The sequence below is a fragment of the Schistocerca piceifrons genome, chromosome X (assembly GCF_021461385.2).
Source record: "Schistocerca piceifrons isolate TAMUIC-IGC-003096 chromosome X, iqSchPice1.1, whole genome shotgun sequence".
Classification (NCBI taxonomy): Eukaryota; Metazoa; Arthropoda; class Insecta; order Orthoptera; family Acrididae; genus Schistocerca; species Schistocerca piceifrons.
Window position 1 is genome coordinate 166385921 of NC_060149.1, and position 16504 is coordinate 166402424.

Consider the following 16504-nt stretch of genomic DNA (forward strand, 5'->3'; position numbering starts at 1 on the left):
GGAAATGTTTTGAAATAAATATAGCCTTAGGCATAAACAGTGTTGTAACACTGGCACTGGATGAGTAAGGGGTTACTCCAAAGAACAGGCAAGGAAAAGAAACATGGAAAACACTGACAAGAAGAAGGGACAGGATGACAGGACATCTGTTAAGACATCAGGAAATACCAGAGGGAGCTGTAGAGAGTAAAAACTGTATAGGAAGACAGAGACTGAGATACATCCAGCAGATAATTGAGGATGTAATTTGCAAGAGCTATTCTGAGATAAAAAGGTTGGCACAGGAGAGGAATTTGTGGTGGAGTACATCAAACCAGCCAGAAGACTAATGACTGTTGAAGGACATACACACACAGGATGTTTGACTAAATATACATATTCCTACAAGTGCAGTGTTCAAAGGTATCTGTTCAATGAAGGTGTTTGATTTAATTACTGTGTTAACACCAGAGATGTTCACACAGTCTTTATTCTATTTTTGCCTTATATGTGGTATTATCTAATAGTAGGAAGATGGTCTTTCAAAAATCATGGTTCTTATATAAATATTACACGATAATTTGTCAGCAGTTCTCACATTTCTTCCAGATGGCAACAATAATCACAATAATTCCATTGTAAAAAATCACTAAAAGGGGAGGTGTAGTCAGTGAAGATGAAGGTGATATGTATTGATCTGTCAATTTGTGAAGTGTCATTGGCATTGTGTCTATATATCTACTATATTCTTCTTTCAGGGAGGATTCCAGCTCTGGCAGAACTGATTAATTTGTTCTTGGTTTTGTTACTTTCTTGTGTTTCCATTTTTCTTCCTTTTCTCTTTTTGCTGTTTTCCTTCGTATAATTTTTCCAACCAAGATGATGATCCAACAGTTATACAGCCTGATTTCTTAGTCTCTTTTATCTACTGGGTAGTATTTGACTGTGGATCTATTGCATTTGGGAGGAAGATATCATGGAGTATGTCTTTCTCTCTTGTGACACTGGAGGGATTTGAAGTGTCTTCTGCTGTATAAGCTAGGTGGCTCCTGTTGGTTCTGTAACAATGGCAATCAGTGGAGATGGATGTCTCTCTTTAGAATAATTTTTCAATATGGTTGCATATTCATGGTTTACAGCAGATGGTAGAGACAATTTTGAAAAAATTGGGTTGGTGAGGTGATAGCTGCAACTTTCACAAAATTTGCTGTCATGTCTACCGCATGCTGATATTCATAACTTTTTTCTTACCTCAGGATATGACAGATTGTTAATCATTGATTTTTTAGATCTGTCATGAAGTTATCATTCACAATTTCTCAATTTTGATTCTGCTGTGCAATGGGATAGCATGTGTCCAAGCCAGAAATATGGGAAGCACCTCGTGAGTGGTGTGAAGGAAGATTTAACATCAAATCTATGCACCATAAATTCAACTTTTTCTGGGAAGGCATTTCCTTCAAAGACTGAGATGAAAGCACCTGTATCTATTCACTTATCTTTTACATCTTTTTGTGTGTGCAAAACAAAATATATGCCTCACTGTTCTAGATCAGATCATAGCTGCTCATATGTCTGGGATATAATAACTCTGTGAAAAATAAGATGTGCAAATTCTCATTGCTGTGACACCAAATAAACTGGACATCATCCACATACTTATGAAGAAAGAATGTTTCAACAATGCTGTCTACAGGATTTGTTCCTCAAAATCCCCTGAAAAATGATAAGTGACAAAAGAGGACAAAGAAACTCCACAAGACCACATAATTAGTCTCTTCAAAAAACTGGTTTTTAAATAAAAAGTATGTAAAGTTTGCCATGTTAAAATAAATTGTTCAGTTTGTTGCCAAACTTAAACACAATTGGGTACAATGACTCTGTCAGTGAACACAGGGAGACTCCATCAGAACTCACTAAAATATCAGACTTATTAAGAAATAATCTGAGGGTGTTCTCATTACAAGGAGAAGAGGGCATTTATTTTTCTATTCACCATTTTAATTGGATCTTCACTGGATCTGCAGTAATTCAGATCATTTGAAGGTTTCTGCATCTTACTTAGTAGTGATACCAATTCAGCAAAACTGTGCCACTGCCTTTGTAAACAGGTAGGAGAACACACAGCTGATTCCTCTGCCAGTGAGGTAAAGATCTTGGATAGACATGTTCTAATCAGAACCTGGCATGTTTCCCTCCACATTTCCTCTGCAAAATTCAAATCCCTCCCCAACATGACTGAAGTTGTGTCACCTGTAGATTTTTCAGTGAGATCAATCACCAACCATCAAGACACAGTTTATTGGTGTACCTGACCACAAAAACATTCATATTTTAATGACTGAGAAGCAGTAACAATGAATTTCCAAATCAAGTGACATTGTTTAACCAATACTATGAAAATGCTGAAATGGTCTTAGCAATCTTCAGTTTTAATCTATTATAGTCCGATCCACGAATGATGGGGGTTCACACATGTCAAGGCACAGACAGGAATAGCATTGTTGATGATTCCAAGCAACAGTTCCAGTACATGTATGCATGTGCTTTCTGCTTGAAGGAAGCATGTATCCCGCGAATTATGTCTCTCACTTGTTTCTGCAGAATTTATCACTTACCGCCACTATCAGCGATGACAACTTGCAACAAATCAAATAGAAATTCACTAAACAACTTGCTATGAGCACATTTAATGCTTGCATTAGCTACGGCATTGAGAGCAGAGTGCTCAGAACACTACTGAATGCTCATTGGCTGTTGGAGTGTGCGTGACGTAGGTGCGCACAACAAGCCTAAACTCGACCACCATTGTCCATGGCTCCAACTATAGTGCTAATTATTGACAACATATCAGTAGCATTACCTCTAGTTGACAGATCACACTGGTGTCCACAGCCTGCGTACCAGAGATTTATACTATGGAGTACAAGCAAATCATGCTGCAATTTAGTGCCTTTACAATGATGGGAAGTCTAACCATAGAAATATCACCCGATTTGAATGATTCTGTTTACTTGCATTCTCATAAACTACTTAACAAGTGTGTAGATGCTTTTGTAGCAGGAGGAATGAGACAAAAGGGAGCTTAAATTTGAAGATCATAATAGTGTAGAAATGGACTTCTGTGTGCACTATCCAATTTTCATGAAATTTCCTACCAAGCAATTCTTGAAAACAATACAAAACAGTCCATTGCCCCACCAAGCACAAAGAACATTTTTCAATGCTCAGCCACAGGAACATCTTCCAGAATAATGAACAATTCTGTCTTTAAGATAAAAAAGATAGGAACATTTGTCTCCAGTTCATATGCATGTTAACTGTATGGTTTAAACACAGCTCACAAATTGAAAGTACTGATAGCAATACACTTGTTCTAATCAGAACAGTTGTACATTCTTGTGGTAGAGACATATATATACAACAGATCCACTTAACTGCCACATTAACCGTTGATGATTATGTGTTACATAATGCTTTCATTATACTTTGTTCTCAAGATTTTGTACCTTCAGCATTATTCTATAAATAGCAAATCTAAGCTAAAATGACCAAAAGATCACAAATACAAATAAACTGATAGTACTAAATCATTACCTCAAAGTTATCTACATATGGCAAAATCCCACATTTGCTTTTACGGTTCACACGTGCTTCCTCTATAGATTTCAACTGTGCCATCATAAAACGATCAAAGCTTCTTTTCACTTGAACCAAAGCTGATGCAAAAGTCATACTAAGAAACGATCCGGTGTCTTGGGCTGACATCACATGCTGACTTAGACGTACCAATACATACATACAGTAGCTGAAATAAAATAACAATTGCTCATGATCTAGAAACTTATTAGACATACAAGTAACTTGCAAGAAACATAATATAGAAAAATCTTCATATTTTATTTTCCCTAGCTATTTCATAGACAACCACACAGTTTGTGTTCATGTTTCTTCTTGTTGTTGTTGTTGTTGTTCTTCCTCTTCTTCTTCTTCTTCTTCTTCGACAAAAGTAAAACAAATAAAAACACACGTTACATATGAGGATAAATGTTTTCCTAATGAATTTTGACATTATAATCAATCCTGCTACCTAGTTTTGGCTTAAATATGTCTCTTCCACATTGCTTATGTTGTTTTACACATATTAAACAGAATATAGAACATCAATACACTGTGCAAGATTTGATTACTACAAAGCAATTATAAACACGAATTAGTGCAGTATATGAAAGCATCCACTAATGAGTTTGAAGTTGGATCTCACCTTCTGCCATTTTGTTTGTGTTTCACAGAAATGTTTCCCAGTCTGTAATCAGTCAGAGTGCTAGTTATTACAACAAACTAAAAAAATGTTGTTTTTTTTTTATGCTCTCTTCCAAAATTTAAATTTTGATGTCATAATGGATCAAGTTGGTTTGAAGTGATGCAGAAACGAACAGCAAAAGAATTAATATTAATGATGGATTTCATTTTAGAACATTTGGTTACTGATACAGTTTCTGAAATTCAATTACAATGAAAAATAAATCTCTGCGAGTGTAAAAGGAGAAAATAAAATGTGGTCACAATTTTCTCTCACAACCTTAATTACCATTACTGGTTGATGTGTACCTGGAAAATCTTTCATTGAATTTGCAGTGGTTAAGAGGAATGGTTAGCTATTATTGTGCATGACCATAGTATATGGCAGTTACAGAAATTCTTTGCTTACACTGCTTAACATCACTGCTATCTATGCCCTCATAAAATACTGACATGCCAAAAGCTAGGCAATGTCACATTTGCTCTCTCAAAAATTTGTACACACAATCACACTCAAGTGAACTAAACCAAAGACAGTTAACACACACTATGTCATATGATGAACTATTAAAATACAACTTCCAGGCTTGAAAAGACATGAAACACTAGGCCAGGAAATGGTGTTCAGCCAATCACTTCCTTAGTAATTCAATGAGTGAACTACCCTCTGCACACATAAAATCTCCTACCTGACAGTTTAGGTAGGTCAGCCACAACACAGGATCTTAAAACACAGGCCACATTCATCTCATCTTTAGCAATGATATGAAATACACTCAGTTAAAAAGTAGCATACTGTAATTGGTATGCCACAAGAATCACAAAATGTTCAAGTCTTTACGTCTAAGACTGAAGCTATGTATCAGAGGGCTGTGGCCTATTCGAAGACATGTTAAGTAGACTTCATCACTTTCAATTGCTCAGAAGTAGCAGCACCACAGTCTTACATTCCCTTTTATTGACCACAACTTGTTATCCAACACATGCGATATTATCAAGCTTTAGCATTTGCACTATCCATGTCAATCTTCTGAACTACTTCAAGGAAGTGATTTTTAAATATTTTGATTTCCTGACAGCTATTATTTAATATTTGGCTGTTTTTGTTAATAATAAATTCTGCCAGCTGGGATGGCCGAGCGGTTGTAGGCGCTACAGTCTGGCACTGCGCGACCGCTACGGTCACAGGTTCGAATCCTTCCTCGGGTATGGATGTGTGTGATGTCCTTAGGTTAGTTAAGTTTAAGTAGTTCTAAGTTCTGATGACCTCAGAAGTTAAGTCCCACAGAACTCAGAGCCATTTGAACCAATAAATTCTGCACACTCCACATGCCTGATTTCATAGTTTATCTTTTGATTATTACCCATATACATTTAATTTTATTGTGTGAATTATTGGGGGATAATGCTTGGTGCTACAGTAGCATTCAATAAGCCACATGTGCATCGCGGGTCATGCCAAAATGAGTACTGGGTTTAGCAAAACCAAGTTTCCTGAGCTGGGGACTGGTGAGTATTAACAGGACCAGTATTAACACGAAGTCAAAAAATGGTGTAAACTGATCAAGCATCTGAAGATGCCCCCAGGGCTTGAAATGCATCATGTGCTGAAATAAAATCACAATTTTTGACTGAAGGCAGTTTGTTTTTTTATTTTACATAATTCCTGCAGCCACAGAAGTAACACCAAAAGCAATTGATAAAAATAATATTTTACATTTTTTGTTACCGTCATTTCTTCTGTGCCTCTCTGAAGGACATGATTATCACACTTCAATCAGTAATAGAATAGTCATTACCATATTGACATTGCAGAACATGCCTAATTCACTCTTAATTCTATTACCTACAACTATGATTGTAAATATCAGTCCTATCCAAAGGCCTCAAGATTAATCATGCTCTCTCTCTCTCTCTCTCTCTCTCTCTCTCTCTCTCCCCCCCCCCCCCCTTCTTCTCCTTCTCCTTCTTCTTCTTCTCCTCCTCCTCCTCCTCCTCCTCCTCCTCTTTTTGCCACCAATCACTCCATCCAAAATCCAACACTGAACCAACCGTGATTGTGGGAGCCACAAGGTGGGAGAATCTCTGGCGATGTGGGAAGAACTAATTTAAGACCGAAGTTGGAAAGGACTTGAGTAGGTCATCAGAAAGTCTCATAGGCAAGATGTTCATGTGGATAACATGAGACAGACAAGATAATGACAAGCAAACAGATTCTAAAGCAAGACCAAGCAAGAACCCAATACCATGCGATACTGTGATGAGAAAATCGACAGGTATGATGGCAACTATACACAACACAGGTGAATACCACACTGATTAATTGCTGGCTGTGCAGCTGTATTTATCTCAGCCATGAAGAGACATACCAGGTCGGGTTGACGGAGGAGATAGAGAAGATCCAAAGAAGAGCGTCGCGTTTCGTCACTGGGTTATTTGGTAACCGTGATAGCGTTACGGAGATGTTTAATAAACTCAAGTGGCAGACTCTGCAAGAGAGGCGCTCTGCATCGCGGTGTAGCTTGCTCGCCAGGTTTCGAGAGGGTGCGTTTCTGGATGAGGTATCGAATATATTGCTTCCCCCTACTTATACTTCCCGAGGAGATCACGAATGTAAAATTAGAGAGATTAGAGCGCGCACGGAGGCTTTCAGACAGTCGTTCTTCCCGCGAACCATACGCGACTGGAACAGGAAAGGGAGGTAATGACAGTGGCACGTAAAGTGCCCTCCGCCACACACCGTTGGGTGGCTTGCGGAGTATCAATGTAGATGTAGATGTAGATGTAGATGTAGATGTAGAAGCAAGCATTCATGTGAGCAATTAGCGTTAGTGCTATGTGAGCAACTGCAGTGCTTCACAGGTACTGAAACTGCCTATTGACCATCTAAGTCCATTTTTTCCAGTGGGCATTCAAATTTGTTGGGCTGAAATACCAGAGAAAACATTCCACACTCCAACCAAAACATACTATGGTTATCTTGCAGGAATTCCTTACCTCCACCTTGGCCTCCATTTCCTTTCATAGATACCTTCCCAGGAATACATTTACATCATACAGTGTTCGGAAGTGATGTAAATACACTGAAGCTGCTTCCTGCGGGTTTTTGACCAGTACAGTGCATGTTACTGGCACGTGTAGAAACTCTGACTCCAGTTTCGCCATATTTACTTCCATCTATTACATACAGGTAATGCAATGAGTACTTTATTTATCTTTTTCATGCCATATTCTCATATGAGACGATGCATTTTTATCCTATACAGATAGTGTATGTGACATGAGCCACATAGGCTCACTTACTTATTTTCCTAATGTTGGCAACTGTGTCTACAGTGTGTAAGTAATTTTTGTCAATTATCCGTCTTGATTATTTTATGGAAGTACATCTAAATCTACATCTACATTTATACTCCGCAAGCCACCCAACAGTGTGCACACTTTATGTGCCACTGTCATTACCTCCCTTTTCTGTTCCAGTTGCGTATGGTTCGTGGGAAGAACGACTGTCTGAAAGCCGCCGTGCCCGCTCGAATCTCTCTAATTTTACATTCGTGATCTCCTCGGGAGGTATAAGTAGGGGGGAGCAATACATTCGATACCTTATCCAGAAACGCACCCTCTCGAAACATGGCGAGCAAGCTACAACGTGATGCAGAGCGCCTCTCTTGCAGAGTCTGCCACTTGAGTTTGCAAAACATCTCCGTAACGCTATCACGATTACCAAATGACCCTGTGACGAAACGCGCCGCTCTTCTTTGGATCTTCTCTATCTCCTCCGTCAACCCGATCTGGTACGGGTCCCACACTGATGATCAATACTCAAGTATAGGTCGAACACGTGTTTTGTAAGCCACCTCCTTTGTTGATGGACTACATTTTCTAAGGACTCTCCCAATGAATCTCAACCTGGTAGCCGCCTTACCAACAATTAATTTTATATGATCATTCCACTTCAAATCATTCCGCACGCATACTTCCAGATATTTTACAGAAGTAACTGCTACCAGTGTTTGTTCCGCTAGGATCCTTCTTTCTATGTACTCGCAATACATTACATTTATCTATGTTAAGGGTCAGTTGCCACTCCCTGCACCAAGTGCCTATCCACTGCAGATCTTCCTGCATTTCGCTACAATTTTCTAATGCTCCAACTTCTCTGTATACTACAGCATCATCCGCGAAAAGCCACATGGAACTTCCGACACTATTTACTAGGTCATTTATATATATTGTGAAAAGCAATGGTCCCATAACACTCCCCTGTGGCATGCCAGAGGTTACCTTAATATCTGTAGATGTCTCTCCATTGATAACAACATGCTGTGTTTTGTTTGCTAAAAACTCTTCAATCCAGCCACACAGCTGGTCTGATATTCCGTAGGCTCTTACTTTGTTTATCAGGTGACAGTGCTGAACTGTATCGAACGCCTTCCGGAAGTCAAGGAAAATAGCATCTACCTGGGAGCCTGTATCTAATATTTTCTGGGTTTCATGAACAAATAAAGCGAGTTGGGTCTCACACGATCACTGTTTCCGGAATCCATGTTGATTCCTACAGAGTAGATTCTGGGTTTCCAAAAACGACATGATACTCGAGCAAAAAACATGTTCTATAATTCTACAACAGATTGACGTCAGAGATATAGGTCTATAGTTTTGCGCATCTGCTCGACGACCCTTCTTGAAAACTGGAACTACCTGCACTCTTTTCCAATCATTTGGAACCTTCCGTTGCTCTAGAGACTTGTGGTACACGGCTGTTAGAAGGGGGGCAAGTTCGTTCGCATACTCTGTGTAGAATCAAATTGGTATCCCGTCAGGTCCAGTGGACTTTCCTCTGTTAAGTGATTTCAGTTGCTTTTCTATTCCTTGGACACTTATTTCGATGTCAGCCATTTTTTTGTTCGTGCGAGGATTTAGAGAAGGAACTGCAGTGCGGTCTTCCTCTGTGAAACAGCTTTGGAAAAAGGTGTTTAGTACTTCAGCTTTACGCGTGTCATCCTCTGTTTCAATGCCATCATCATCCCGGAGTGTCTGGATATGCTGTTTCGAGCCACTTACTGATTTAACGCAAGACCAGAACTTCCTAGGATTTTGTGTCAAGTCGGTACATAGAATTTTACTTTCGAATTCACTGAACACTTCACGCATAGCCCTCCTTACGCTAACTTTGACGTGGTTTAGCTTCTGTTGGTCTGAGAGGTTTAGCTGCGTTTAAACTTGGAGTGAAGCTGTCTTTGCTTTCGCAGTAGTTTCCTAACTTTGTTGTTGAACCACGGTGGGTTCTTCCCATCCCTCACAGTTTTACTCAGCACGTACCTGGCTAAAACGCATTTTACAATTGCCTTGAACTTTTTCCATAAACACTCAACATTGTCAGTGTCAGAACAGAAATTTTCATTTTGATCTGTTAGGTAGTCTGAAATCTGTCTTCTATTAATCTTGCTAAGCAGATAAACCTTCCTCCCTTTTTTTATATTCCTATTAACTTCTATATTCAGGGATGCTGCAACGGCCTTATGATCACTGATTCCCCGTTCTGCACTTACAGAGTTGAAAAGTTCGTGTCTGTTTGTTACCAGTAGGTCCAAGATGTTATCTCCACGAGTCGGTTCTCTGTTTAATTGCTCGAGGGAATTTTCGGATAGTGCACTCAGTATAATGTCACTTGATGCTCTGTCCCTACCACCCGTCCTAAACATCTGAGTGTCCCAGTCTATATCTGGTAAATTGAAATCTCCACCTAAGACTATAACATGCTGAGAAAATTTATGTGAAATGTATTCCAAATTTTCTCTCAGTTGTTCTGCCATTAATGCTGCTGAGTCGGGAGGTCAGTAAAAGGAGCCAACTATTAACCTAGCTCGGTTGTTGAGTGTAACCTCCACCCATAATAATTCACAGGAACTAAGCTCTTCTACTTCACTACAGGATAAACTACTACTAACAGCGACAAACACACCACCACCGGTTGCATGCAATCTATCCTTTCTAAACACTGTCTGTGCTTCTGTAAAAATCTCGGCAGAATTTATCTCTGGTTTCAGCCAGCTTTCTGTACTGTGAAACACACATGATTTTTGCTTGTGGAAATCTAACTTTGGTGATTACCGACTGCAGTTCAACCACTTGAAAATGACTGAAAATTCAAAACTGCAATTGTGGAAATTGTAATAAATAGTACAGTCAATGGCAAATGTCACGTCGTTACTTGCAACATGACTGCACCCAATTCTTTGAACCTGTAACACAACACACTGCACATAACATCTGAAAGTAACTTAGTAGACATTTAAAAATCTCACTGACTGCCCCTCAAGGATTATTAAAACTGAATATACAAAGAACCAACTCTCTTGAACCAGAGCTGCCAATATTACTTGAAGATAAATGCATAAAATACATAAAAATGTGTGCTCAAATTTGTTCAAGATTCATATTAAAATTTTAAGAAATCTTATGAATCCCATAAAAATTGCAAGGTCTCCCACCTTCAAAATATGAAAAATTAATTAGCTATCAACAAAACTAATTTGAACTACAAATGGATATTAAAAAAAAAATTACATAATTTTTTTTTCAATACATCAATTTTACGACATCTGGACATCAATTAGACATGCCACAAACTAAAAGAAAACAAATACCTTCATAATGCCCAAAAGCTTTTATTACAAATTAAAAAGACAGTTATACCAAAAATACAGTTTTTCAAAACTCCCACTATATTTTTTCTGTGCTATTCAAAACAATATTTTTCTTGATTTCACCTTTCAATCAATTTTGTCATTGATCCAAAATTTGCACCACTTGTGAAAACAATCTGTCAAATTTTTAAAGGTGATTTTATTTTATGATATTTCCTAATTGCCAATGGATTTGAAAATTCATAAGGAATACTATCTTCAGAATTATTCCTCCTATTTTGAAGAATTATTCTATGATAGTCCATCCATAATGGAAAGATCTCTTAATTTTTATCAGACTTTTCAGAGTTAGATTCAATATCTTCATTTTGATGCAAATCAATCTTCATGAAATCTCTAATTTTTGCTACAGCATTCACACAGCTATTGCACTGTTGAAGTGCATTCGTTTGAAATGGGAGGGGGGTGTCTAAAACGCTTGCAATGGCAAGAACAGTTACAAATTCTATGGAACCCATTTCTTCTGGTTACTTCATTAAGAACCTCCTTTGGCTCATTTTCTTCAATGGCAGCTGAAGTAATTTTCGAAAGCATGCATTGATGTGCAATACTTGTTACCAGAAGTTTCTGTTGTATCCACATCGAAAGGTTGTAGTACTTGGATCTCTGATGACAAATGAGTATTTCTGATCCACTGAGCATTAAAGTGGCACTGGTGTGACCAAAAATAATATCGTTTATAACACTGTAAATCTTTGCACCATATACCAAATATTGTTCCAGTGAGTGGGCACTCTGTATTAGTTTTGTTTCAGCAGTGGAAACTTTGTGCAATTCATCACTTGCAGTGCAACTCTGTTTAACTCAAGTTAATATTCCTTTTATTTTAGAAATAATGTTTGGCACTAAGTGCATGCCATTACACCCTCAGCAATCAAATTCAAGTTACATGCAAAACATGGAATGTGTGTGATTTGTCTGAACACTAATTCTGCTGCTTTAAGCACACTGGCTGCACTGTCAGTAACAACAGTCATCACATTCTCTTTGGCTATGAATTAATCAGCTGAAGTGATGATTAAGTTCCACTTCATGAAATGAATGAATGTCTGTGAGATGTGTTGTGCCCTCTCAGGTGATGAAATGATTAAAGGTAATAAAACAAATAAGAACGTATGTTTGCACAGTTGATGCATCAGATAAAAATACATTGATGCATTGTATACATCAAAGTGCAAATAACAGATTGGTTAATTTGATGCAATGGTACTATACACTGAGTGTTTTCAATACATCAATGTATATCACCCATTCATGCTTTTTTGAACCGCTGCCCAATTCCTGTGTTTACTTTGAAGTCCATTTAACAATCAGCTGGATCAAAAAATACACACACACACACACACACACACACACACACACACACACACACACAGAGAGAGAGAGAGAGAGAGAGAGAGAGAGAGAGAGAGAGAGAGAGAGAGTCACGTTTATCATTGCACATCAAGTTCTATACTCACAAGCTGTCAATTTTTTCATAATATGAGATGAAGTTCATAAGTTCTGGTTCAAGACAGTTAAACAGGTCTCCCATCATACGTCGAACTTCTTCATTTATCTGTTTTTCCATCTTTTTCAGGGGCAAAGCGCCAGGGACCTGAGGAGAACTATCCATGTCATTTTTAGTATCCAGTCCAAGACCATCCAAAGTTGTCTGGGTGTTCTGGAGAGAAAAAAAGAAAACTTCAAGGTAAATTTTCCTTCAGTCTGTAACACACACACACACACACACACACACACACACACACACAGAGAGAGAGAGAGAGAGAGAGAGAGAGAGAGAGAGAAGGTGGTCATGCCCCCATAAGAGGCTGTGCAAAAGATACAACAGAGTTCGTATATGAAATGAGTACTTTCACAGGCAGTCCTACATCTGATAGGGTGGGATATCCCTGTGACGAGGCTAGAACAGGATATGCTGGGTGAGTGCATAAGACAGGTCTTGCACCTGTGTCTTCCACAGGGGTATGACTAATGCAACATGACAAGGCATTGAGTTTCCTTCTGCCTATACACCAATAAAATCATATGGAGACATGTACTGCTGGGAGTTTATCTGATTATAGCTCACTCAGATCCACTTAAGATGGCTATTTATAGATGAAATCTGGATATAGAAGAAGAATAAAAAAAAAAAACAATGGAATTGTGACTGATTGCTGTGTTCCTGTCCTTCCTTATGGTAACAACTGTGGCATAAGAACAGACTAGAATACGCCGTAGATTTGATTTTAAATCTTGTTTATGCACATGCTAAGCACTTAATAACCAAATTCTGTGGTGAATCGTTACCTTTATTCCTTCTATTATTGGTACTCCATCCAGAACTTTCAGTATCACATAAACACAGAACAGACATCAGTACATAAATTATGGCTAATAATAACAAAGACAGTCATTAAGTATGTGCGTCAGAATGTTTCCTTTGCGAAGTCCTTAAATGAAACAAAAGACAAGAAAAAAGATAACAAACTAAAGTTATTCATTCATTATTGTTTTAACAGAGGCTGAAGAAATAAAATGCCATTCCAACTTATGTATCCAAACAATATTTTTATTTCAGTGAACATAGCAAACGGTGTTAGACCGACCCTCACACCTACAAACTTGCCTTACACAAAAAATGTTAACAACTGAGTATTTGTGTTATGGACCAACTCACAGCTTTAACTAATCATTGGCTCATCTGATTTCTTATAAAATCCACTGAGCCCAACACAAATGTTGTGGGATTGCCACCAACAGGATAGTGGCTACAGCACAGTACTTCGCTTAACTGAAGTTGTAACTGACTTTGAATTGTTTTATTAGCAGCACAGTACATTTGTGTGGATGTCCCATGGCATTCTTCCTATCTTCCACTCCCCCTCCCACATCTTTGTCTGCAATAAGGGCTTTTAAATCATCATAAAAGTTTTGGAAGATTCCGTGTCCTGAGTTTAGTTACCTGAGCATACTGAAAAAAGGTTTACATCCACCTTCTGAGAAACTCTAAATCACGAAAGTAAAAGCATCAAGCATAGTACACTCAAACACAACTCAGGTTTACTAGTTTCAGTTTCCTCTGCAATGAAATAAACCTTAATATATATTACCCTCTTCTATAACCTTAAAATAAGTGTTAATTTTACACTTTAAAACCTTCTATAGGTTTTATAATGCATGCATTTACAAATGCGTACTGAATAACAGGCATATTTGCAGTAGAATGGCAATACCACCCGCATTCTACATCTGAATGGCTCTAAGTACTATGGGAGTTAACATCTGAGGTCATCAGTCCCCTACATTTGAATGTCCTTGGAAAAAATTAAAAACACAAAAAGTAGTTGAAACAAAGACATGCAATTGTTACATGCCAAACAAGAAGAGAGAAAAAATACCGGAAACACGTAGACCACACTTCATACAAATGAAAATAATGACCCACCCATGCATTTACATATATGAGTGTATTCTGTTTTGAAATGAGTATCTTTTAAACAGTACTGGATATTTACAACAAAATAAGCATATCCACAGTCACAACACAAGAAACATGAGCAATATCCATATGTCTCAGTGTATAACAGTATTGTACCAGGAAAGTGTTTCACACATAACACTTGAATTATTCAACAGCTTACCCAGTGAGTTAAAACTGCAGCAACATTAAAATACACTTAAATATAACCTTAAGTCATTTCTGATGTAACTGTGCTTTACTCAGTAAAAGAATTTTTAAATTATAAAAAGCAGCCTTGTAAACTGAACATGTAATTTCCAAATTGTGTTGTTTGTATTACTTGCAATTTGTAAACTGAATTCTCTCTCTCTCTCTCTCTCTCTCTCTCTCTCTCTCTCTCTCTCTCTCCTGCTCACTTCTTCTTTTCTCAAATTTGACTTGTCCTATATTCCATACCACTTAAATATGTAATGAATCAAATGGATCAACTAAATGAAATGAAATGAACCTAACAAGAGTGAGTTTGTTTTCTGCTAGCCCAATGAATCAACTACAGCATGTATATTTTATTTTTATTAACAACTACAGTTATTAGTAGTACTTGTATATGCTTATGAAGAGCAGGTCATACAAGACGAATCTTCAGTTGCCTTGGCCCTATCTTGAGGAAATGATTATAAGAGACAGGAAGTATTACAACATGCACTCTTTAAATAGTGAGCAAAACACATCTGAATATCTCAAAGAGTGAGTGTACACCACATTAGCAGCCGTTACATATATGAGTGTATTCTGTTTGGAAATTAGTATCTTTTAAACAGCACTGGATATTTACAACAAAATAAACATATCCATAGCCACAACACAAGAAACATCAGCAATATCCACATGTCTCAGTGTATAACAGTATTGTATCAGGAAAGTGTTTCATATACAACAGTTGGATTATTCAACAGCTTACCCAGTGAGTTAAAAACAAAACATATACACTAGTATTGAAAATATTACACAACAGATTTTTAAGGTTTTAATTTCTTTGCATTTCAGACCAAACTTCAAAATATGCATCTTGTTTATATACAAAGTAGAAACTATAGTCACTAAACATTCATCTATTGAGTAGGAGGAGTTGTGATCCAGAAATTCTTTTAATTTGTTTTTAAATGTTGGTTGGCTATCTATCAGACTTTTAATGCTATTTGTCAAATGACCAAAGATTTTTGTGGCAGCATAATTCACCCGTTCCTGTGCCAAAGTCAGATTTAACCCAGAATAGTGAAGATCATCCTTTCTTCTAGTGTTGTAGTTATGCACTTTGCTATTATTTTTGAATTGGGATAGGTTATTAATAACAAATTTCATAAGTGAATGTATTTATTGTGAAGGGACTGTGAATATCCCGAGTTCCTAAAATAAATGTCTGCAAAGTGATCTTTAGTGGGCTCCAACTATTATTCTGATTACACGCTTTTGAGCCACGAATACTTTTTCTCTTAGTGATGAGTTACCCCAAAACATGATGCCATATGAAAGCAGTGAAGGAAAATAGGTGTAACAGGCTAATTTACCAAAATTTCCTATAACCTTATAACATAAGCAGCTCAACCTAACCGTTTCAGCAGATCGTCAATGTGTTTCTTCCAATGCAATTTCTCAACAATGCACACACCCAGAAATTTTGAATATTCAGCCTTAGTAACAGACTTCTGTTCAAAGCCTATATTTATCAGTGGTGTTATGCCATTTACTGTACAGAATTGTACATACTGCATTTTCTCAAAATTTAGTGAGAATCCATTCGATTCATGGAGATAACATCTTGGACCTACTGCTAGCAAACAGACCCGAACTTTTCGACTCTGTAAGTGCAGAACAAGGAATCAGTTACCTTATCGCCGTTGCAGCATCCCTGAATATGGAAGTTAGTAGGAATATAAAAAAAGGGAGGAAGGTTTATCTGTTTAGCAAAAGTAATAGGAGGCAGATTTCAGACTACCTACAGATCAAAACGAAAATTTCTGTTCTGACACTGACAATGTTGAGTGTTTATGGAAAAAGTTCAAGGCAA

The 16504-nt window shown here is 37.6% G+C and overlaps 1 protein-coding gene across 3 annotated transcripts in view; it reads right to left on the reverse strand.

Moving 5' to 3' along the window:
* The window catches only part of LOC124721341 (exocyst complex component 1), a 274341-nt gene that overhangs the window by 36042 nt on the left and 221795 nt on the right, over positions 1–16504 (reverse strand). For all 3 annotated transcript variants that reach the window (XM_047246261.1, XM_047246259.1, XM_047246260.1), the window contains 2 exons: positions 12452–12654; positions 3577–3787 (listed from right to left, as the gene is read on the reverse strand). In XM_047246261.1, coding sequence (XP_047102217.1) covers positions 3577–3787; positions 12452–12654 — 414 coding nt within the window. The remainder of the gene's footprint in view (positions 1–3576; positions 3788–12451; positions 12655–16504) is intronic.